Source organism: Anser brachyrhynchus, assembly GCF_964034855.1.
Source record: "Anser brachyrhynchus genome assembly, chromosome: 2".
In the NCBI taxonomy this organism is placed as follows: domain Eukaryota; kingdom Metazoa; phylum Chordata; class Aves; order Anseriformes; family Anatidae; genus Anser; species Anser brachyrhynchus.
In genome coordinates, this window is record NC_137695.1 from 35,074,479 (window position 1) to 35,096,724 (window position 22,246).

Below are 22,246 nucleotides of genomic sequence, written 5' to 3' on the forward strand. Positions count from 1 at the left end.
AAGTCCTCCACTAAACCATATCACTGAGCTCTACATCTAAATGTCTCTTAAAGACCTCCAGGGATGGTGACTCAACCACTTCCCTGGGCAGCCCTTTCCAATGCTTAACAACCCTTTCAGTAAAGAAGTTCTTCCTGATATCCAACCTAAACCTCCCCTGGCGCAACTTTAGCCCGTTCCCCCTCATCGTGTCACCAGGCACATGGGAGAACAGACCAACACCCACCTCACTACAGCCTCCTTTAAGGTACCTGTAGAGTGCGATGAGGTCGCCCCTGAGCCTCCTCTTCTCCAGGCTGAACAACCCCAGCTCCCTCAGCTGCCCCTCTTAAGACTTGTTCTCCAGACCCCTCACCAGCTTCGTTGCCCTTCTCTGGACTCTCTCGAGCACCTCCATGTCCTTGTAGTGAGGGGCCCAAAACTGAACACACTACTCGAGGTGCGGCCTCACCAGAGCCGAGTACAGGGGGACAATCACTTCCCTAGCCCTGCCGGCCACGCTGTTTCTGATACAAGCCAGGATGTTGTTGGCCTTCTTGGCCACCTGAGCACACTGCTGGCTCATATTCAGCCGACTGTCAGCCAATACTCCCAGGTCTTTCTCTGCCAGGCAGCTTTCCAGCCATTTATCTCCCAGCCCCTAGCACTGTTGGGGCTGTTGTGCAGCAGCAGAGGAGCCTGCCAGCTACCAGCCCCACAGCGCCTCGCCCAGGCACAGGGAGTGCAGCCCCTCCACAGCATGACTTCCTGATTTTCTCTAAACAACCCGAGCTTTCTCATGCACATTCTCACCGTCTCTGGCCAATTTCCACCTTCCCAGGGGATAAGTTGCTCCTCGGTTTCTTGTTGTGTCCTTATCAATGGTGGAACGCAAAAAGCAATGTAACTTTCCAAGACTCATTATGGAGAATTAGAAAGCAGGTATTCTTTATTAACAGCGCTGGGTATGGGGGGGATAATTCCACCCAACACGTACACCTAAGGAAGACAAGGAGTACTTGCTTATGGTACGGTGATACCCGTGTTCATGCAGTTCACAAGAAAGGACAGGACTTATGCTAATGGTTTCTCAGACCTCATTATCATATTGTCCCTCCTACTGTCGCAGGCGCAGTAACCTCTGGCGGTCGCACTTTGGGGGCTTTCTGATGAAGGCTCATAGTCTTCTTCATCTTCTACTTCTCTCCTTTCTGTTTTGCACATGCTCAGTCATTGTTTAACTGCTTCAGCGCTTTTGATCTTTTACAAACTCAGCTAAATTAAGTTCTACTTTGGGCACCGCGTTCCTTCATCAGCCAGGATTTTCTGGATAGAGCTGAGTCTTCTTATCATGCGAGGCCAATACAACAACGGAGTAATTTAAACCTTTGTGGCTGCTCTCGCCCCCAACACTTTCCCAGTCCCATGACGACTTCTCATCCCCCAAATGACTTCTCACCCCCAGGTCTCACTCGGGGACCCACCACCCGCAGCCGCTCCCCATCAGGAGCGGACATCCCCAAACCAATTGGCGGCGCAGGCAGCGGGAGAGGGCTGCGTTCAGCCCCCACCCCCCCCACCCCCCCCCCCGCTGACCGATGCAGGAAATAAGTGCAGGCAGAGGCTTTGCAGGGTGGAACAGTTTGTAATTTATTCCCGGGGTAATTAATTGTGGCTGCCACCCCCAGCCCGTCCCCAGGTGAGGCCCGGCCGCCTGCTCAGGCGGGGGGCCCGGCCTGCCGGCCCGTGCGGTCTCCGGCCCCCGGCTCCTCCTGCCTGACCCTATGCAGCCAGGACGTGTCCCCGACGTCGTCGTCCTGCTGGGACCTTGGCAGTCTGCGCCCCACCTGCCCCGCGTGCCAGGAGAAGCTCCTGAGGAGCTCTCCTGCCATGGAGGGGCTGCGCTCCCTGCGCCGCGGCGAGACGCTGCGGGAGCGGTAGCTGGAGGGGCTCGTCTGGCGCTGCTGCTGCTGCTGCCGCTGCCCCAGCCGTGCGTTGCGCTGGAACCTCCCGCGTGGTCGTCGGGCCAGGCGCACGATGCCAACGATGTGCCCGCGGCACAGCGGGCAGGTGTCTCTGTCGGCAGCCCAGACGTGGACACACTCCAGGCAGAAGATGTGCCTGCAGGGGTCGATGCGAGCCGCGCTGGACATGCGCTCCAAACAGATGGGGCACGTCTCCTCCTCGGGGGCCTCCTCTGGCTGCCGCCGTGGCCGCCAGCTCATGATGCCTGTGGCCGCCGCAACGTGGAGCTGGTTTTCGTCTGGGGGAGGCTGCCCTGGTGCCAGGCACTTAGCAGCAGCCTGGGGTCTTCAGCACCCCCCGGGTCGCCGGCAGGACCTCGATGCCTTGCGTGTCGCTGTCTGGATCTCGACGCTTGGCGTGACACCAGCAGGACTACTGCAGATAGGAGCAGGAAGAAAACATTGTAGCAGCAAAGAGACATCAGCTTTCTAGGTTCAACCAATTGTCTAGAGTACTGTAGCGGTAACTGTTCTGTGTATGGATTGCAGACATTGCCGTTAGAATGGCAAATCTGCTTGTGGTAGGTTATACATGGCAAGACCGCGCTTAGGACAGATGAGGCACATAGATGTCTATAGATTTGAGAACATTACCGAAGGACCTCGATGGCTTGGGTGCAACAGCAATGGCTTTGCGTGTGCCTCTCGGCACACCTCCGCCTCTCTCTTTCCTTCCAGCCTTAGGACCTCGAGCTTTCGATACCACCAGCTGGACTGGCCGCAGGCGTGCCGCTCAGGGCATTTATAGCCAGCCACCTTTTGTGAGGCAATAGGGTGACATCAGAAGGGTCTCGGGGTGCCCCTGTTGGCAGCACTGACAGAGGTCACCTGACTGTTGCGAGAAAACGCTGATGTGAGATGGCTGCTCCATGCTGACAGAAGCCAAGTAAGGAGAGCGGTATCAGGCTAATTAAGAAAAGCCATCTCGGAAGAGACCGAACCCAAGAGTGGGCCAAGGAGTGGGCCCTAAGGTATCAAGAATAAAGTGTCACTTCAAATACGTTCAAATACGTGAGACTCCCATCAAGTCAGTGCTTGATGGGCACCCCGAGACCCTGGTGATGTCACCCTATTGCCTCACAAAAGGTGGCTGGCTATAAATGCCCTGAGCGGCGCGCCTGCGGCCAGTCCAGCTGGTGGTATCGAAAGCTCGAGGTCCTAAGGCTGGAAGGAAAGAGAGAGGCGGAGGTGTGCCGAGAGGCACACGCAAAGCCATTGCTGTTGCACCCGAGCCATCGAGGTCCTTCGGTAATGTTCTCAAATCTATAGACATCTATGTGCCTCATCTGTCCTAAGCGCGGTCTTGCCATGTATAACCTACCACAAGCAGATTTGCCATTCTAACGGCAATGTCTGCAATCCATACACAGAACAGTTACCGCTACAGTACTCTAGACAATTGGTTGAACCTAGAAAGCTGATGTCTCTTTGCTGCTACAATGTTTTCTTCCTGCTCCTATCTGCAGTAGTCCTGCTGGTGTCACGCCAAGCGTCGAGATCCAGACAGCGACACGCAAGGCATCGAGGTCCTGCCGGCGACCCGGGGGGTGCTGAAGACCCCAGGCTGCTGCTAAGTGCCTGGCACCAGGGCAGCCTCCCCCAGACAAAAACCAGCTCCACGTTGCGGCGGCCACAGGCATCATGAGCTGGCGGCCACGGCGGCAGCCAGAGGAGGCCCCCGAGGAGGAGACGTGCCCCATCTGTTTGGAGCGCATGTCCAGCGCGGCTCGCATCGACCCCTGCAGGCACATCTTCTGCCTGGAGTGTGTCCACGTCTGGGCTGCCGACAGAGACACCTGCCCGCTGTGCCGCGGGCACATCGTTGGCATCGTGCGCCTGGCCCGACGACCACGCGGGAGGTTCCAGCGCAACGCACGGCTGGGGCAGCGGCAGCAGCAGCAGCAGCGCCAGACGAGCCCCTCCAGCTACCGCTCCCGCAGCGTCTCGCCGCGGCGCAGGGAGCGCAGCCCCTCCATGGCAGGAGAGCTCCTCAGGAGCTTCTCCTGGCACGCGGGGCAGGTGGGGCGCAGACTGCCAAGGTCCCAGCAGGACGACGACGTCGGGGACACGTCCTGGCTGCATAGGGTCAGGCAGGAGGAGCCGGGGGCCGGAGACCGCACGGGCCGGCAGGCCGGGCCCCCCGCCTGAGCAGGCGGCCGGGCCTCACCTGGGGACGGGCTGGGGGTGGCAGCCACAATTAATTACCCCGGGAATAAATTACAAACTGTTCCACCCTGCAAAGCCTCTGCCTGCACTTATTTCCTGCATCGGTCAGCGGGGGGGGGGGTGGGGGGGGTGGGGGCTGAACGCAGCCCTCTCCCGCTGCCCGCGCCGCCAATTGGTTTGGGGATGTCCGCTCCTGATGGGGAGCGGCTGCGGGTGGTGGGTCCCCGAGTGAGACCTGGGGGTGAGAAGTCATTTGGGGGATGAGAAGTCGTCATGGGAATGGGAAAGTGTTGGGGACGAGAGCAGCCACAAACGTCTCCTGGCCCGACTGGGAAAAAAGCTGGCAGCAAAAGTCTCCTAAAAGCCTGCCAGAAGAGAATGCCCACCAGCTGGGGAACCGGGCCTGGCTACCTGCAGCATCCTTGGAAGGCGCTGCTGGCCTCCTGCAAGTGCAGCCTAAGGGTACCTAAGAACCAGAGGCTGCCTGAAGATACCACCACCAAGGGCAATGGGAAACTGTTGGGGATGGGAGCAGCCACAAAGGCGAGCTGGCCCAACTGGGAAAACAGCTGAGAGCAAAAATTTCCACCTTCCCAGGTGATAAGTTGTTCCTCAGCTCTACAGAATCATAGGAATAACGAAAATAACACACCGTGGCTGGATTACCCCTTCTGGTTCATCTTCAACACATTCTGTTGGAACCACAAGCCCTGGTCTACCTTACCCCAAGAGAACTGCTCATGTCCGGCCATTGAATTGTTCCCCCTTCCCCCAGCTTCATGAAGCTATCGGACCTCTATATGGCGCACTGAAAGCCTTTTAAGAGTTATGCTGAGAAATTTGGAGCATCGAGTACTGTGCTCATGTGTCCGATTTTCTGCATCTTTGGGGCACAATATAATCAAAGTCCTATGCATTATTTGGATCATCTGTTAGCAACTCAAACACAAGGCTTGAAACTGGATCCCTGGTGCTCTGCAGCAGGTCTAAGCAGAACAACACTGGCAGACTAACTAGAGAAAGCCAATTTTAAAGTAGTACCTGACAGCAAAGGGGAAAAAAATGTAACTAATCAAGCACAGCGCTCACAGGTACCAGGCACAAAACCTAAATACAACCTTCCTGCAGTTGGTACAGTCTGTCTCACCAAATTAAGGACATTCGAAGCAGGTGAGAAAGCATGGAGAGCACTCCATCAGCAAAAAGCTTTTGCAAAGGGAGAGCAGACAAAGAAATCTCTGCCACAGAGAAAGAAAGAGACCTTTATGCCTGCATAACCCTTCAGAGAGAAGAGCAAGCTACAGAGGAGCAGAAAGTGATTAACCCAAATTAAAGAACTTCCCAAAGCAACACAACTCAGGACAGCAGCAAAGGCACCACTATGCCAACATGCTCGTGTAACTTCCATGGATAATGACAAGGCTTTCGCATGAATCCCAAAGGAGGAAGACAGTGCTAATAAACTATCTGCCCTCCAAAGGCAGAATGACGATTATAAGGGAAATCAATACACAGCATCATGAGACAAGTACACAGACCCTGCTGTTAAAGCTCGTAATAGGACTCAGCTCAGAGGAAAATGTAGGACTCTGAAAAGTTCTGCATTAACAGGACTGTTAATTACTCTTGTAAGATTAATTTTGTCAGGCTCTTAGAAGGGAAAAGAAATGAATGAAAGGATATACAAACTACTGTGGTGTTTTTTCTATTGAATTCTCTCACATTCATCAACGACAAACCTCCACTAGCACAGTTAGATCCTGTCAGTTACTCAGAAACGTTAACAAAAATTGAAGAAATACAGAAATGATCAATAAAAACAATCAGAAACGGTCAGAGACAAAGATACTCCTTTGCACTGAGATGCTGTAAAGATTAGGGCTGTTTAATTTATAGGTGTTTAGGAGGAAGAATGTCACACATATATAGCAATGAACAGAACAAAGCAGGTCAGTCCAGTGCTACTATACACATCCAGTTTTATAAAGGAAGGAGGGGATTTGCAGTGAAAGGAAGAGAGGTAAAACTACAAAGCCTATAATGGGAACAGCTTTTACATCTAGTGGAAAATTAGCCTGTAGAAATCACATACTCACAGAATGATTATAGGAAAACCTTGTGGTAAAGAAATTGGAATAAGATCCAACTTATTTTTATGTCCAAGAATGTGCAGTCACATTAGCCAGGACATTTTTAAGAAGGTTTACATACCATTCTTCCTTACTGAGTAACTCGAGCTCTGACTGTCAGCAGCAAAGAAAAAGGAACAAGAAAATGTACATGCACCTTATTCCATAATTATCTGTGACGAGAATCCTGTTATGTTACACCTGCTATTGGCTACTTTCAGTCCTATGAGAAAGGACTACATTAGTCGCCAGCTTTAACTTCAAAGGCTGTTTTTACTTCCATAAACAGACATCTACCAGTACTCAGACATTAAGAAGTTGAAAGCTTGGCTCCACCATACTTACTCTCGCTGGAAAGTCCTTAACTTTGATGTTATCTCCTCCACTTAACCTTGTCAATGGCACTGAGTTAAAGGAAGATGGTACAAATTGAAAAAAAGAGGCAAGACGTGCATTGTTTGAGACTACACATGAAACAAGTCGTGTTGTTTCTGAAGCTTAAAAGATGTGGCATGAAATGTGAAAAGAAGAAGAGGAAAAAGAAACAAATGAAAAAAGAGCAGAAAAATACAGAACATTAACAACACCCCCGTGTTTATTATCAGCTAGCAAGACAGAGAAATTTCCATCTAGAAATCATGTAAGTAGGCTATCAGCTACACGCCTACGCAGTCAAATAGAATCATAGAATATCCCAAGTTGGAAGGGACCCATAAGGATCCTCTAGTCCAACTCTTGGCACCGCACAGGTCTGCCCAAAAGTTTAGACCATGTGACTAAGCGCACAGTCCAATCGCTTTTTAAATTCAGACAGGCTTGGTGCAGTGACTACTTCACTGGGGAGCCTGTTCCAGTGTGCGACCACCGTCTTGGTGAAGAACCTCTTCCTGATGTCCAGCCTAAACCTCCCCTGCCTCAGCCTAACACCGTTCCCGTGGGTCCTATCGCTGGTGATAACGGAGAATAGGTCACCTGCCTCTCCACTCCCCCTCGCGAGGAAGTTCTAGACTGCGATGAGGTCCCCCCTCAGCCTCCTCTTCTCCAGGCTGAACAGGCCCAGTGACCTCAGCCGCTCCTCATGTCTTCCCCTCTAGGCCCTTCACCATCTTTGTCGCCCTCCTCTGGACACTCTCCAACAGTTTCACGTCCTTTTTGTACCGTGGTGCCCAGAACTGCACACAGTACTCGAGGTGAGGCCGCACCAGCACAGAGTAGAGCGGGACAATCACCTCCCTCGACCGACTAGCGATGCCATGCTTGATGCATCCCAGGGTACGGTTGGCCCTCCTGGCTGCCAGGGCACGCTGCTGGCTCATATTCAACTTGCTGTCAACCACAACCCCCAGATCCCTCTCTGTGGGGCTGCTCTCCAGCCTCTCGTCGCCCAGTCTGTACGTATAGCCAGGGTTGCCCTGTCCCAGGTGCAGGACCCGGCACTTGCCTTTGTTAAACTTCATGTGGTTGGTGATCGCCCAGCTCTCCAATCTGTCCAGATCTCTCTGCAAGGCCTTTCCACCCTCATCAGAGTCCACAACTCCTCCAAGTTTCGTGTCGTCAGCAAATTTGCTCAAGACACCTTCTAGTCCTACATCCAAATCCTTTATGAAGACATTGAAGAGGACTGGCCCTAAAATGGAGCCTTGAGGGACCCCACTAGTGACCATCCGCCAGCCAGATGTGGCCCCATTTACCACAACCCTTTGAGCCCTGCCCGTCAGCCAATTGCTCACCCATTGTATGATGGTTTTGTTAAGTTGGATGCTGGACATTTTGTCCGGTAGGATCCTATGGGAAACCATGTCAAAAGCCTTGCCGAAGTCCAAAAAGATCACATCAGCTGGTTTCCCTTGGTCAACTAGATGGGTGATCTTATCGTAAAAGGAAATCAAATTTGTTAGGCAGGACCTACCCCTCATGAACCCATGTTGGCTGGGACCAATCACTGCATTGTCCCCCACCAGGTGTGCCTCAATAACTTCAAGAATCATCTTCTCCATAATTTTACCAGGCACTGACGTGAGACTGACAGGCCTGTAATTGCTAGGGTCTTCTTGCTTACCCTTCTTGAAAATTGGCACAACATTTGCCAGCTTCCAGTCTACTGGGACCTCTCCAGATTCCCAAGATCGTTGAAAAATAATTGAGAGAGGTCCCGCGATGACATCAGCCAGCTCTTTAAGCACCCTGCGATGGATCCCATCCGGACCCATGGACTTGTATGGATCCAGGTCGAGCAGCAAATCCCGCACACGTTCAGGTTCGGTAGGGAGTTTGTCATTCCTACCGTCACGGTCCTCCCGCTCAGGGCGCCCAGGGTCCCGAAGCCCATCATCAGCATTGAAGACAGACGTGAAGAAGGCATTAAACGCCTCTGCTTTGCCTGTGTCATTGTCTGTGAGGAGACCGTCCCCGTCACGTATCGGATCTATGTTTTCTTCGGTTCTCCTTTTTCTGTTAACATCTCTAAAAAAACCTTTCTTAACTAAAACTGAACTTTTCTTAAAAAGTTTAAAAACTAAACTTTTCTTAACTAAACTCTAGTTTAAAGCCCTATCTATCAGCCCTGCCAACTCCTGAACCAAAATCCTTACCGCTCTCTGAGAGAGGCACATCCCATGTGGTGACAGCAGGCCCGGCGTCACGTAGACCTTCCCATGATCGAAAAACCCAAAGTTCTGTCGGTTGCACCAGTCCCGAAGCCACGTGTTAATGTGGTGAGCCCACTTGTCAGCAGCGATCCCCCCTATTGGAAGGACAGAGGCAAACACAACCTGTGCCCCTGATCCTTTAAGTAGTTGCCCCAAAGCCCTGAAGTCCCTTTTGATTGCTCTCGGACTTCTCGGTGCTACCTCGTCATTACCAGCCTGAAAGACCAGTAGCGGGCAGCAGTCGGTGGGCTGTACCAAGCGCTTGACTTTCTTAGCTAAGTCTCTCACCCGAGCCCCGGGGAGACAACAGACTTCCCTCTGGGTTGGGTCCGGTCGGCATATCGGGCCCTCTGTCCCTTTCAAAAGGGAGTCCCTCATTACAATAACCCTTCTGTCTTTCTTGACAGACAATGTAGCAATGCAGGGGGTAGGTTGCCTTGCCTTAGGCACCCTCTCCAACTGAGAAGGGCTTTCGTCTACTTCATTGTTCTGACTATGGTGTTCTAGAGCCTCGTACCTGTTACATAAGGGTAGATGGGAAGGTGAGGTGGGCAGGGACGGGGCTCGCCTACCACCCCGAACAGGAACCTGCCTCCGTTCCCCCCCGTGGCCTAGGTCCCCTCTTACTGCCTGGTGGGATGAGGGGACTTTTGTCTTCTGCGTAGCAGGAGGCACCTGTGCTGCAGCACGCTCCTGAGTCTGTCTCAGAGAGGGTAGAGCACACCTCCACCAGTCAGTTTCCCTCTCTGACTCCCTGATGCTCCTGAGCCTGCTCACCTCCTCCCAAAGCTCCGCTACCTGTTTGAGCAGCTCTTCAACCTGGGCACACCTCCCACTGGCATACCCCTCGCTGCTGCTGTTGCATACCGACAGAAGACTCGGGCACGCCCTGCAGGCCAAGACCTGGACGGCGGTGTGTCTCCCCGAGCCCTCCCTCTGACTAGCCACGTCGGGGACTGCGGCTGGAGAGGCCGCAAGAGACGCGGAGGCCGTGCTTTTCTGCCTGATTTCCCTGAATTACAGTTCTATTATGACCATGAAGTCAATGCCCTCTAGTGTATCTCTGTGTTCACCAGATGTCAGAGCAATTCCACATTTTAGATTTTTTTTTCAGGTTATGTGGTATTTATGTATTTTCCTGAACCTGTATGCTTCCTTAATATCAGAAGTCAATTGATGGAGAACGATGGAGATTATTTTCTGTATTTCTTAGCCAAATCAAGCACATCCTGGGTTTAAATCCCAAATGCACTTCCATTGTATCTTGTTTCTTTCTATGCCACTCTTTTCCGACTTCCAGCCCTACACAGCCCATCTGATTTCTCTTCATTCTTGCATAACATCCCCTGAAACCTTCTTTAAGTTAGGGAGTTTATCTGAGGACGGGCAAGAAAGAAAAAAACAGGTGATATTGCAGAGGAGAGTTACTACCTTTTCTCCTCCCCAAACCAATTTCAATGTAGTTTTAAAAATGACACCTGAAAGTATTTGACCTGAAATAAGCAAAAACACAACCAGAAAACACAGTAAGGACATTTCTGCAACCATTCAGGGAAAAATCTATATAAGAAAGTGTAAGCCAGACAAAAAAAGTTTAAATTCTAGTCCTACACTCTGTAAGTTATTCTTTTCTCAGCATGCCTGCTGTCTAAACATTCCTGGTTGACTGTACATTTAGATCCAGTTCACTGTTCCTGCTAATATCTAAAGTGAAGAGAACAGCACAGGTCGAGGGCCAGCTAGCTAGAAGCAAAATTGCAGGAAAAAAATGGACAACATATTCAAGAGGATCACCTGCGTGCCCCTTCCACTTGAGGTTCGTTGCGTACTGAGCTGTACTAGCAAGAACATAGCTAGGAGATTGATGAAAGTGATTCTTCATTTTGGCATTTGGGAGAATGGCCAGTAGAAGGCAAAGAGCCACCAAGACTGCTGCGGGCTAGAGAACGTCACGTACGAGAAGAGGCTCAGAGACTGGGTTTGTTCAGCCTCAAGAAAATACACCTTATTGCTACCTGCAGCAGGCAGAGCCAGGCTATTCTGTATGATGACGGGATGAACAGGCAAGAGAGACAACTTAAAGAAAGGAAAAATTGCATTAAATATTAAGGAGAAAAAAAAATCGTCATGATAGTGGTCAAACATAAGAACACGCTGCCCAGAGGGGCTATGGAATCTGCATCTCTGGAGACATTCCTAACTTGACCAGACAAGGATTACAAACAAGCTGATCTAACACTGAACTTGGATCAGACTTTGAAAATTGGCCCTGCCTGGGGTCAGATGACCTCCCGTGGACTCCTGAAACCTAAATTATTCTATGAGCCTATAACTTACGCAAACAGATGAAAAAGCATTACTAAATCAGAAGAGCTACGTTTCACAACACAAATAACTATCAAGGCAGTAGGGACTATACGACATCAACACCTTCGTTCATGGAGGGGAATGAAAGAACATTCTGCACAACAGAACTTTTCCGCACAACAGTTCTTTTCACAGTTGTATGGTGTGTCACAGAAAACGAGCTTTATACTTACCAAACTGGCCATTGCACTTTATAAAGAGTTCAATCACGCCATAGGCAATAGTGGTTGCAGGAGGAATCTCAAGGATCACACTGGAATCCTTCACCGTACTTCCACTGTCACTCACTGAAACCTAGAAGACATTTATTCACTGTTTATTTGATTCAGCTGTTGTGTAGCTTAAACACAAAATTGAGTAAGGGAAAAAAACACAGAGAAAGAACATACTCTATGATGTCTAACTAAAGCACATCCAATATCTAACATCTGAAAGAAGCACAAAATGAGCAGGGAGGTAAAAGCACTGAAGTGCCAAGAGCAGCTCCCAAACTCTCAGCTACCCTGTTCAAGTACAAAGTTGACCTTCAGGTGCAGCTCTTGCCATGTGAATCAGAAACCCTGTGTCGCTATGGAAGTGGCACCCACTTCAGTATCCGTCCCTACCCTCTTCTATCCCGATACCCCTTTTGCCCAGCTGGGGACTGGTACCAGGACGATGGCACTTGCGCAGACAGTTGTTGAACTCCACGTGTCTGCCACTGGAGACTCCCTGGACGCAAAAGTGATTCATCTGAAGCTTTGAAAAAAATTACGCAGGACGAGCATGTGTTTTGACTTTGGTAATTCCCTCTCAATTCACTAGCAATTTTTCAGATGTCCTCACTACGCAGTTAATCTCCACTCCCATGACAGAAAACAAGCAGCTTCTCAAGAAGCATTAAAACTCACTAGACACTGCAAACATTTTTGATAAATGATTACTTGGCTTTTCAACTGAATTTGCTTCAGCAAATGCTTTCTGCTCTTCAACTTTCACTGAATTGTTGGTTTATGGTCTGCTGTAGGCAGGAATCTAGAGAAACTGAATCATAATGCTGCAGTGTTGATTGGAATCCCATTCCAGGCTCACACTAAAAGATGACACCTTTTGCCAGTGAGGCAACGGGAAAGGCAGTTTGTATTTCTGAAGTTTCGCAACCAAGTAACGTGGTGATTTCTTACAATTGAGAGTTTAACATGTTAAGGAAAAACAAAAAATACTCTGAAGTCTATTTGGCAAGAGAAATCAGAGTTTCTTCACAGATAATCTGCCGGTTTAACTAGACAAATATTCTATTCCTTACAGATCTTTTAGTATCTTTTACCTTTACTGTTTTTGTACTGCATCCCAGCAGACCACTGATTTTTCCTTCTGTCTGGGTATGTTCAGCTATCGTACACTTTTGAGTTGTTACTATCTTCTCTCTCAAGATGCACAGTACTTCACGTTTTCTTTCTATTACTCGTTGCAGTAAACTACTGTTCATATTTATCATTCTGAAACAAGAAGAGACACCATTAAAAAAACTGATAGGACACAGAAAACACATTCTTAATTGTCTGAAGAAGTTTTTAACCTGCAATTCTTACTCAGAAAAAAAAAATCAATCAAAATCCTCACCACACACACAAAAATACATGTAAGAACATAACACAAAAGAAAATTCTTGCTCCAAATTCTGAGTCACCAGTTTTTCCTTGAGGGATGAACGCTGAGAGTGACAGCTTGAAGCCAACCCTCACAGTTTGCTATAGACCTGTTCTGGTCTTCACTTAAACCCTAAACTGGTTGAGATGATCAGCACTGACCACATACTTAGAGGTGGAAGACAAAAAATTTCATGGATGTGGGGACTGAAAAAGGTTCCTTAAAAAAAACCACCCACTATGAACTCCTGTGTTAATTAACTGTACGACCTCATGATTTAAAATTAAAGACCAGGACTGTCCCAGTCAAAAGAAAAAATAACCTTGGGAGGGACAAAATCATCCCTACTCCAGAACATAACTCAGCATTTGTTTAAGTGCTGCTGGAATTGTTCTCCAATAGAGTATTTTTCAGAATGAGCAGAAGAAAGAAAACTATGGCCCAGAAACTATAAGACAAAATTCTTTTCTAAGAACAGAAAACAAAATTTACTACCCTATCTTCTGGGGTGTTAACAGCCCTTCTGATAAGTTACAGCAACTTAACTGTATTTGACTGATTAAAATGTGTCAATTATGTTATACTTTTGCAAAATACCCACTGGAGAGGTCCTCACATGGGATGCCGTATTTTCTAAGAACGGATAACTCTTGCAAGACATCTGGAAGATTAAAAGATTGCTACCCCTGGCTGAAGTCTTTTCTTCTCTATTTTACTGTAAATGGCTTTTCATGGGGCTAAATGGCAATTCCCCCAAAATACAATGGAAACACATGTTCTGATTCTACTTTATTTAAATCAAGATATCTCCACTTTTAATTAAAAGGGTTTAGATTTATTAGAATCTGGAGTTTTGGATTTATGCGGTCTGTATAAGTCTGAAGTCAGCTTGGCTCTTTATTAAATTAAAAATATCCCGAGGCAATTTTTGATCTCTGGAGAGTTACATGCTTATAGGAAAGTTCAATCAGTTGGAATGAACTGTCTGGAAACCTTAAAGTTGATTGTTTAAACAAGGGAAAGAAAACACCTCTGAAGCAATGCAGCAGCCACTAGAAAATCACCCCCAAACGTTCCTGAGATTATTAATAGAACTCTTCTTTTCTTGTGGTGCAAAGCCATGCTTCATGCTTGGAACGCAATGAATCTTTGGATTAAGAAAAATTGAAGAAATGTCAGGCTATCGCAAACACTGCTGCTCTTAGAAGTGTCTGCCAAACTGGAGCTATTCATTATCAGCGCATCTCGTAGAAGACCACCAAGCCTATCATATCCTTCACAATATTTATTTATGATTCTGAAGAGGTGGGCTAAGCATCCCGAAAATATAAATCAAGGCACAGACAACTCAAAGTTCTAACATACGACCTAAGAAGCCACAGGTGAAGAAATATAATGAAGAAGTACAAAAGCAATTTGTCAGTTGCTTTCATATGACGTATTTTTTGCCTGCTTTAGAGGGTGACAAACTTGTGAGTAAGAGCAAAAGAAACAAGACAATCAAAGGCAGAAAACCACAGATGAAGCAGGTTTGCAGTTTCTGAATGAACGTTAACATGAGGGATATCAAAGCCTGATTTAATCCTATCCAAATGAACAACCAAAATAATTCAGAGACTTTCTCTTCCATTTACTTCTACATTCTGTCCAAGGTGGGACTGGCTCAGATCCCCTTGCGCTCCTGGCTCTGAAGTTCGGCTGAAGAACAGCAGAAATGCCTCTCCCCACTGGGTTTAGGGAGTTTAAAACCACACACCCTTATGAGCAGCCTCTTCTTTAAATGCTCTCCTCCAGACTTCTGGCACTGAGCTTTCTGCCCTGAGGTGCCTTAGGCCGTGGTGTTGTGTGTGTGGGCACACCACGGGTGTCACAGGACAGCCAACGGAAGAAAACGCTCTGCGCTTCTCACAGGAAAGCACAGGACAGTGACTCAAACAGGAGACAAGATGAGGTAAAACAAATACCTGGCTGTGGGAAAGGAATTCGCAGGGAGCTTTGTGCAGTTTCACACGTCCCTGAGTTAGAGATAATGAGGAAAACAGCTGTAGAACCAAAAACTTGAGCAAGGTCGAGATAAAGTAAATTGGCTACAGTGTTAAAGATGAGCTTTGGGCAGTGGCCAATTGCTGGCTGGCTCGAGGCGCGTGTCTGAGGGTCTCTAACCAATTGTATGACAGATTTGGGCGCGCGGACAGCACGTGGGGCTACGGGGAAAGTATATGTAGTGGTAAAAAATGGCAATAAAGGTCTCCTGTTCAAGAGCCAGCAGGAGTCCGTGTCTTGCATCCCTTCACCTGGCTTATCTAAACTATCGTTGAAAAGAGGCATCAAGGGCAAAATGCCACAGGGTTAAAGTTTGACAGTCAAAGCAAAGCTTAAAATATTGCAGGGCAATGGCTGCTGAATCTACGAGGGCGCTTTTGCAAGGGCCAAACTCATTTGCTACCATAACTCTCAATATCAAGGACAGCAAGATGAGCAAGATGGTTGAGTTAAATCCCTGAGAGCACAGGCATGTGCTCACATGGAAGCGATTTTTTTTTTTTTTAAACAGGTCACATTCAAAGCTATTATTTCTGCTCTGCAACCCTCACTCTTCCCATCTTTCACCAGCTATTGTACAGGAGCGCTCAGCAGCCTTGTGTGACCTGTGCTATGTTACTGCACTCTTTCCCCACTTGAGAAGCTGAAGTACATAAGCTGAAGTACATCAAGTAAAATGAGATGTTGGTTTGCTGTTATCAATGCACACAGTATAAAACTGTATAAATATAGATCGTTTCAAAGATAAGGATTATGGTTTTCCGTTTGATAACTTGTTCTTCTTAAATAACCTTCCTGAGGTCGATGATTTACTATGCTGGAAGCTCCACAGGTCAAACACGAGCAGAAAAGAATCTGAGTTCTGGTTTCACTCTTTACATCTGATTGGATTTAACACTTCCACTATCCTACAATGCAAAGGCTTCCACTACTTTTATTCAACATTCTTCTACTTGCATGAGGAAAAGAGTGGAGAATAAACAAGCACAAAGGCAGGTTGCTGCAGATCAGAAGCAGGAAAAAAAGGAGAAAGGGAGAAACCAATGGAAGGCAAGAGAAATACAGAGAACACCTGGCCACACAGCAGGCTCTCACAGCTTAAGGCTCGCACTTCTAAAACCCACAGCCGAGACTGAGGGTCTTCCCCTGCGGGGCAGGTCTCTGGCCGGACTATTCACACCAGAGCCCTCAACCCTCACACTCAAACCCTCCCAGTCCAAGCTACCCATGTGAGTGAAGAACCTTTTCTGTCCTGCACAGGGCAACGCCAGCTCAACGCTCCTCCCCTCCCGGCTGCCCAGACATGGGTGGCGTGCTCTCAAACCTCCAAACACAACTTCCTCCCCAACATCCACATGCCTGCCTTCAAACCATCGCTCAACTGCTTTCCAGAAATCCTCTGCGCATTCTGTCTTCTCCACTTCATTTGTAACATGCAGCAGTAGGCTGATGTCTTCCAGCCAAATGCTGCTTGTTGCATGGCATCAGCCTTTACCCAGCTTTGTCCCTTCTCAAATAAAGACCTCTAACACAGGGCCAGAGTAAAATCTACCAGCCCTGGCCCAGGCACTGCACACCAAGCACAGACACATACTTCTGTTGTTAATCGGTTTCAAATATAAACTCTCTGACCTACTTTTTACTGTCATACCAGAACAAAGTATCTGCTATAGTCAGCTTACTGATGGCACTTCACAATTTTCCCCACAGAATAACCTGGCAATTACTTTATAGAACAACTTCCTCAAGAATACCAAAGACTTGTGAGAGTGCAAGTGACACAACTTCTCTATTTTCTATTCAGCATCCTCCTGAGGTTTTAAATCACAGGCACACAATTGATTTTACTCAATGCTGTCTCTCAACATACTGTGACTTTGTATTGCTCACGTGGCATAGTTGGTAGAAAAGTGATGAACGTTTGTCTCATCATACTCAGAAATGCTTAAGTTGTTATAAAGAATAAATAATGAAACACCTGCACCACAGCGAGACTTCAGGAATGGTCAAGCCACTGAAAACAGGAACCACAGAATGGCTCGGGTTGGAAGGGACCTTAAAAATCGTGGAATTCCACCCCCCTGCCGTGCGCAGGGATGCTACCCACTAGATAAACCACTAGTTTAAAGCATAGGACTCTGCCCTAAAACCAGTATTTTTCAGTACTCTGAACTAGCAAGCACAAAGTAATATAAAAAGCAAGAATAATGCATCATAAAATACGTGAAGTTCATAAACCTAAAGGGACCATTCATTTTTCTGTTGCATATTATGTTAATAAGTGTGTTCTGTATGCAAAATGACACTGCTTTTGCAAATCAGGAGGGATCTCATCCTACATCCTTCAGCTGTCATCCCTTTTCTGAAAAGGAGGGCCAATGCAGCATATGGAATCTAATTAAAGATCAGCAGGATTATCCTTTTTAAGGTTCACCTGAGAATTGACAAGAAACCAATTTGCTGCCACTCAGCACTTCCAGCTTTCTGAACCTTGAACACTCACACGACGGTACAGAAGACGTACCAGCTTTGACATTTTTGCATGTGCTTTCTGTTGTTTATCTCTAGCTTTAAGTTAAACAGCCTAATACAAGAACACTTTCAATTACAATTTAGTTTAGAGCAATTATTGCTTTATTATTTCTATAACAAGCACAAGCAACGTATGTAATTAGAGGAAATCAAGAGCACTTAACTGACCTTCCTCCCAAAAGGACTGACCAGTAAACATCCTCTTAGTACCATAACACTTTGCATCCCAAATCAATAACTTCTAGGCAACAACATTCTTGCATGCTGAATTCCTGAGTTCCACACGATGCTCCATGAAGGAGACGGAAGCTAGCACCCATGCACAAGTTCTCTCATAAATCGCAGAATATTTATGAAGTAGTAACTAGAGTTTTATTTGTAAGGAACTGCCACAATTTCCAGTAAGCCTCAGAATTATGCTGAAGAAAAAAAAAATAATAAAAAATCTGCTATCCTCATCACTTTCAGTGACCCAACAAAAGCCAGACTCACTCTCTATCAATTACACCATTTGCGTCACAAGCTTTAAATAAGCTCTGAGCATCTATTCCATGAACCAAGAACTAGCTCCTTGCATTAAGGCACACACACACGTTAAACAGGACTATGTCACTGCCACACCCACTTAACAGTCCCGTGGGACCGTGTATATGAATATCTTCTTCATCAGATGTCAGCGTCTCAGCCTGTTTCCAAGTCTAGCATGCGAGCAATTCAGTGGCATCTTTCAGGTCCTTACACCAGATAAATGTATTTTAACAAGCAACTTATTTACAGTTACATATACTTATATAATCTTCTGAGTGTAGAAAATAATTCTAAGTATTTAGTTGCATGCAGGATTATAACCCCAAAATACATTGAAGTAAATCTGATTTGCTACAGGAAGATTATTTATTTGAACAGAGCGGGGAACACTCCAGAAAACCAAGTGAAAGCTTACTGTTCTAAATACAAATTATTCTAGTATATTCTTCTGTAGCACTCTATCTACTCTTAGAAACAAGATTCTAAATCTTGACTGACGTTATTTTTTTGACACTAGATGCATACTAATTTTGCAGATCTGGTTCACACATTTATCCCAGAACAAATCTTTCTTGGCCATTGCAATGCCCACATCTGAAGCATACCTGTCCTTGACGTCTTTCATAAGCTGCTGCAAGTCAATTTCCTGCTTCCTCAGGTTTCCAAAGGAGGACTGGCTTTCCACATAGCCCCTCCCTCCAGCTCCCAGGCTGATCTTTCCAAACGAAGTTTCAATACTTCCTTGAACAAAATCTTCAAATTTCCCCATGTATTTTGCAAAGTCAGACTCCACAATCACTAGGAAAAGAATAAAACCAATTGCTACCCATGAAGACAAGCGCTGAAACAGTCCTGAAGTCATCAGAAAAACAAGAACTAACAGAAAACACAGTTAACGTTGATGAAGGCAAGAAGAATACTCAACAGGTAAATAGGGAAGTTCACAGCTCTGCAACTTCTGCTTGCTCCATATTTTTATTGCCTTTGCTCAGTTATCTTCCATATTTTGCCATTTTAGGAAAACATCTGGTGAGCGAAATGCTGAGCTCAGATGCTAAGGAAGACTTAAAAAGCATGGCAGAAATTTACTTCAGCAACAAGGGAGAACTATGAAGTAGATCTGCTTATAATAGGTTGAATATTTTGCCATTATCTTGACATATCTCATTATCAGCCTGTCTCAAAGCTCACTGAAAACCAGTGGAAACATCTAATTGGCTTAAATCAAACTCTGAATCTCATACGTCTACAACCCAGAGAACAGACTCAGCTTCTTTTCTGAGCTCCAATTAAAATCTATGCATAAGTAACTATCTGTTTACCTACATTCACAATTATGTCATGCCCAGAAATAGAGGGTTCCAGATCATTACTCCTATTACCTGTCTAGCACTGGTGCAGCTGGATGGAGAAATAAAGACAAGGATAACTATTTTTTTAACTGTCTGTGCAAGAAGAAAGGACGCCGTGATAACACCTGCAAGCATTCGCTGGTCTGCTATCACCAGTAGAACAGTTTGTTCGGTGCTTTTTCACCTGGAGCACTGCACAGTTTCACGCTACTAAGACACACTGAAAACTCCCCAAAATACTCTAGGGGAGCTCCTGAGGCTGCAGACAGCACTGCTATTAAACAGCATGGCAGCGCTGTATGGCTTGACAGCCTTCAGCACTCAGTTGCAGTAGTCCATCTAGACATTTTTTTTAAACGTTTCTTAGTATTATTTTTAGCTAAATGAATAGTCAAGTGAGAAAAAGATGCAGCCATCTCATTCCTAAGGATGGAAAATACTTCAGAGCATTCCTCTGAAAAGAGCCCTCTAGTAACATGACTGAGAATAACAAAAAGATGCGGCTTCGCATGCTTTTTATGTACAATAACAGTGCTGCCCGAGTATGGCTTTACCTGGTTTTATAGGTTTGTCTTCTGTAAGCACATCACTCAAGGAGACTGTCAAGAAATGATACTTGGGCTTCTGCCAGCACCAGAATGTCTTCTTCTTTGTAACCAAGCTGAGAAGCTGCAGCTTGTCTGAGGCGTTCAAGTGAGAGACAGGGATCAAGTCACCTCCACTGTCTGTTTCTCTCACAAAATTCTTTGTTGCTTTTGCAAACATCTTGGAGAATCATTTAGAGCCTGAAAGAATGAATCTGTTTTTCAAAACTACAGTGGGAAAGTACAAATATTTACATTTTCACTTTAAGAAGTTCTTCACAGTATTAATACAGGAACAGTTACTGTTTTCACCTCATCTTTTCCACTCTGAGTTGGAAATCCTGACAGTCCAAGCAACATTCCCCAAAGTAAAAAAGTTTTCACAGTAACAGATGAAACAATTTTCATTCAAATTTTAAATAAGCAACAATGAATAAGAACAATGCGCTGCAAACAGGATATGGAAGGCTTTAACATTACAATAATCATGAAATTCATGACCACACAGATAATGAAGAAAGCAAGATATGTGCAAAAGGAAGTATTAAAATCTAAAGCTGAAAAATTCCTTCAAAGAACACCCATGGATAATTCATTTGCTAGGGAGGAAAAGAAACAAAAAAACCTTACATAACCTACCTGAAGTTCTAAGAAAAAGTGTCTAGTAATGAGCACCCTGAGGAGACTTCCGAGGATCACAAGAACACAGGTGCAATGGCAGAGGATTCCTGCCTCTCCACGGATTCCTTCGTTTATTACCTAACATTAAATTGTCTTAGTCCATAGAAGGTAATTGGATATTATTCATACAGATTATCTTCATTGTTTTAAGTGTGTTAACACATACAGGGATAGTAAAAAATCCTCTATAAAAAGCAACAAATATTGCTTTTTATACTGGCAGCTTTGTAACTAAGTTCTCTTTCTGAACTCTGCCCCTGGAAAGTCCCGTTTCATTTTTTTCCCTTCTGAACCTTTTACCTCCAGTGTTTTCCAATTTTCTGTTTCCCATTAGAGTAAATACAGCTAAATAAAACATATGTTGCTTGCAACTGTTATTCATATCTGCTAAACAGGTACTTACATTACCTTATTCTAGCTCTTAAATTTGTCGTAAATTTAAAAATACTGGCATCTCTTCTTGCGTAAGGTTTCCTTTATCCCAAGCAATGCATTTCGCTGTATTAACAAGAAAGTTTGCTTAAGTCACAGAAGAAATGGTAAAAATTACCATTCAGGAGTGCTAAACATGCAAATCTAAAAAACTGGTGTTTTAGTCTCATCAGATTTTTCTTCAGCTGTTTTACTTGCTATTTCTACTTTTTTAGTTGGCAGCACTCCTTTGAATCCTCCAGCTGACACTGTAAAGTTCAACTATGAGCCTAGGATGTCCTAGCTGCCCATTTCTTTTCTTTAAAATAGGTTACCCACATGTTTTCCATTAATTAATCACCTATCCTGCTTCAAAGAGATTAGTTAGGTTTGTCCATTACAAACACAGGCCAGAATTAGCTAAGACAAACTTCAAACAACCAAGCAAAAAGATATTGCAGAGAGCACTCACAATTGAGGGAAAATGGAAAACCAAGTAAAGATACTAGTGGCTGGAATACAGGCTTCATGTTTTAGTATCAGTTGGAGGAGAGAAGAAAACCCTTCTCTGCACATAGAAGCTTAGCTTTCCCCAAATCCCATTTCAGATAATATTTCATACAGTATTTACCAATTCATGTTGAGGTTCCTATGAAACCCCCATTGCCCACTCTTAGTTCTCCACGTAAACAAGTAAAGGGCATTTCCCAACAACATTTCGAGGGAAAGGATCTGAACAATGTCAGTCTCCTAACATTTTACTTAAGTCTTCTGAGGCTTTCATAATAAACTGAGGCTACAACAAACTCGCAGCACAGTCCCAGCTATACATACTGGGAGTATTTCCACTGACTTTCTTTTTCCCTTACCTTTTCCTAGGCTCTAAACTGAGTTTGATTTTTGCATTCTTAAATTTATTCTCCATAAATTTCCCCCGTTTTAATCTCAGTGTAATGTAGTTTTACTAAGCAATGTAGCTCTACTGCAGCAGAGAAAAAAAGAAAAAAAAGAAAAACAGCGAGGGTGGAGGGTTTGGGGACTTCTTTTATATGACTTTATATTTCACAACTAACCAGATGACTGATTTGTAATGGAGGGGACCATCACGGCAATTTGCCCCGCATTAGCCACTGTTCCCTTTCTTCAAGGATTTCTGTGCTTTATGTGATTGAT

At 45.9% G+C, this 22,246-nt stretch overlaps 1 protein-coding gene across 17 annotated transcripts in view; it reads right to left on the reverse strand.

The window, feature by feature from the left end:
* Window positions 1-22,246, reverse strand: part of GSDME (gasdermin E) — a 35,790-nt gene that overhangs the window by 11,047 nt on the left and 2,497 nt on the right. For 9 of the 17 annotated variants that reach the window (XR_013945658.1, XR_013945659.1, XR_013945660.1 and 6 more), the window contains 4 exons: window positions 19,952-20,182; window positions 18,651-18,843; window positions 12,620-12,791; window positions 11,487-11,607 (listed from right to left, as the gene is read on the reverse strand). Coding sequence is in view for 14 of the 17 variants with exons in the window: in XM_080577894.1 (XP_080434020.1) it covers window positions 11,487-11,607; window positions 12,620-12,791; window positions 18,651-18,843; window positions 19,952-20,162 (697 nt within the window). In the remaining 3 variants the exon portion in view is untranslated. Of the gene's footprint in view, window positions 1-11,486; window positions 11,608-12,619; window positions 12,792-18,650; window positions 18,844-19,951; window positions 20,183-20,620; window positions 20,741-21,070; window positions 21,161-22,246 lie in introns of all 17 variants that reach the window. The other 8 variants (XM_080577891.1, XM_080577890.1, XM_080577900.1 and 5 more) reach the window with 3 other exon arrangements.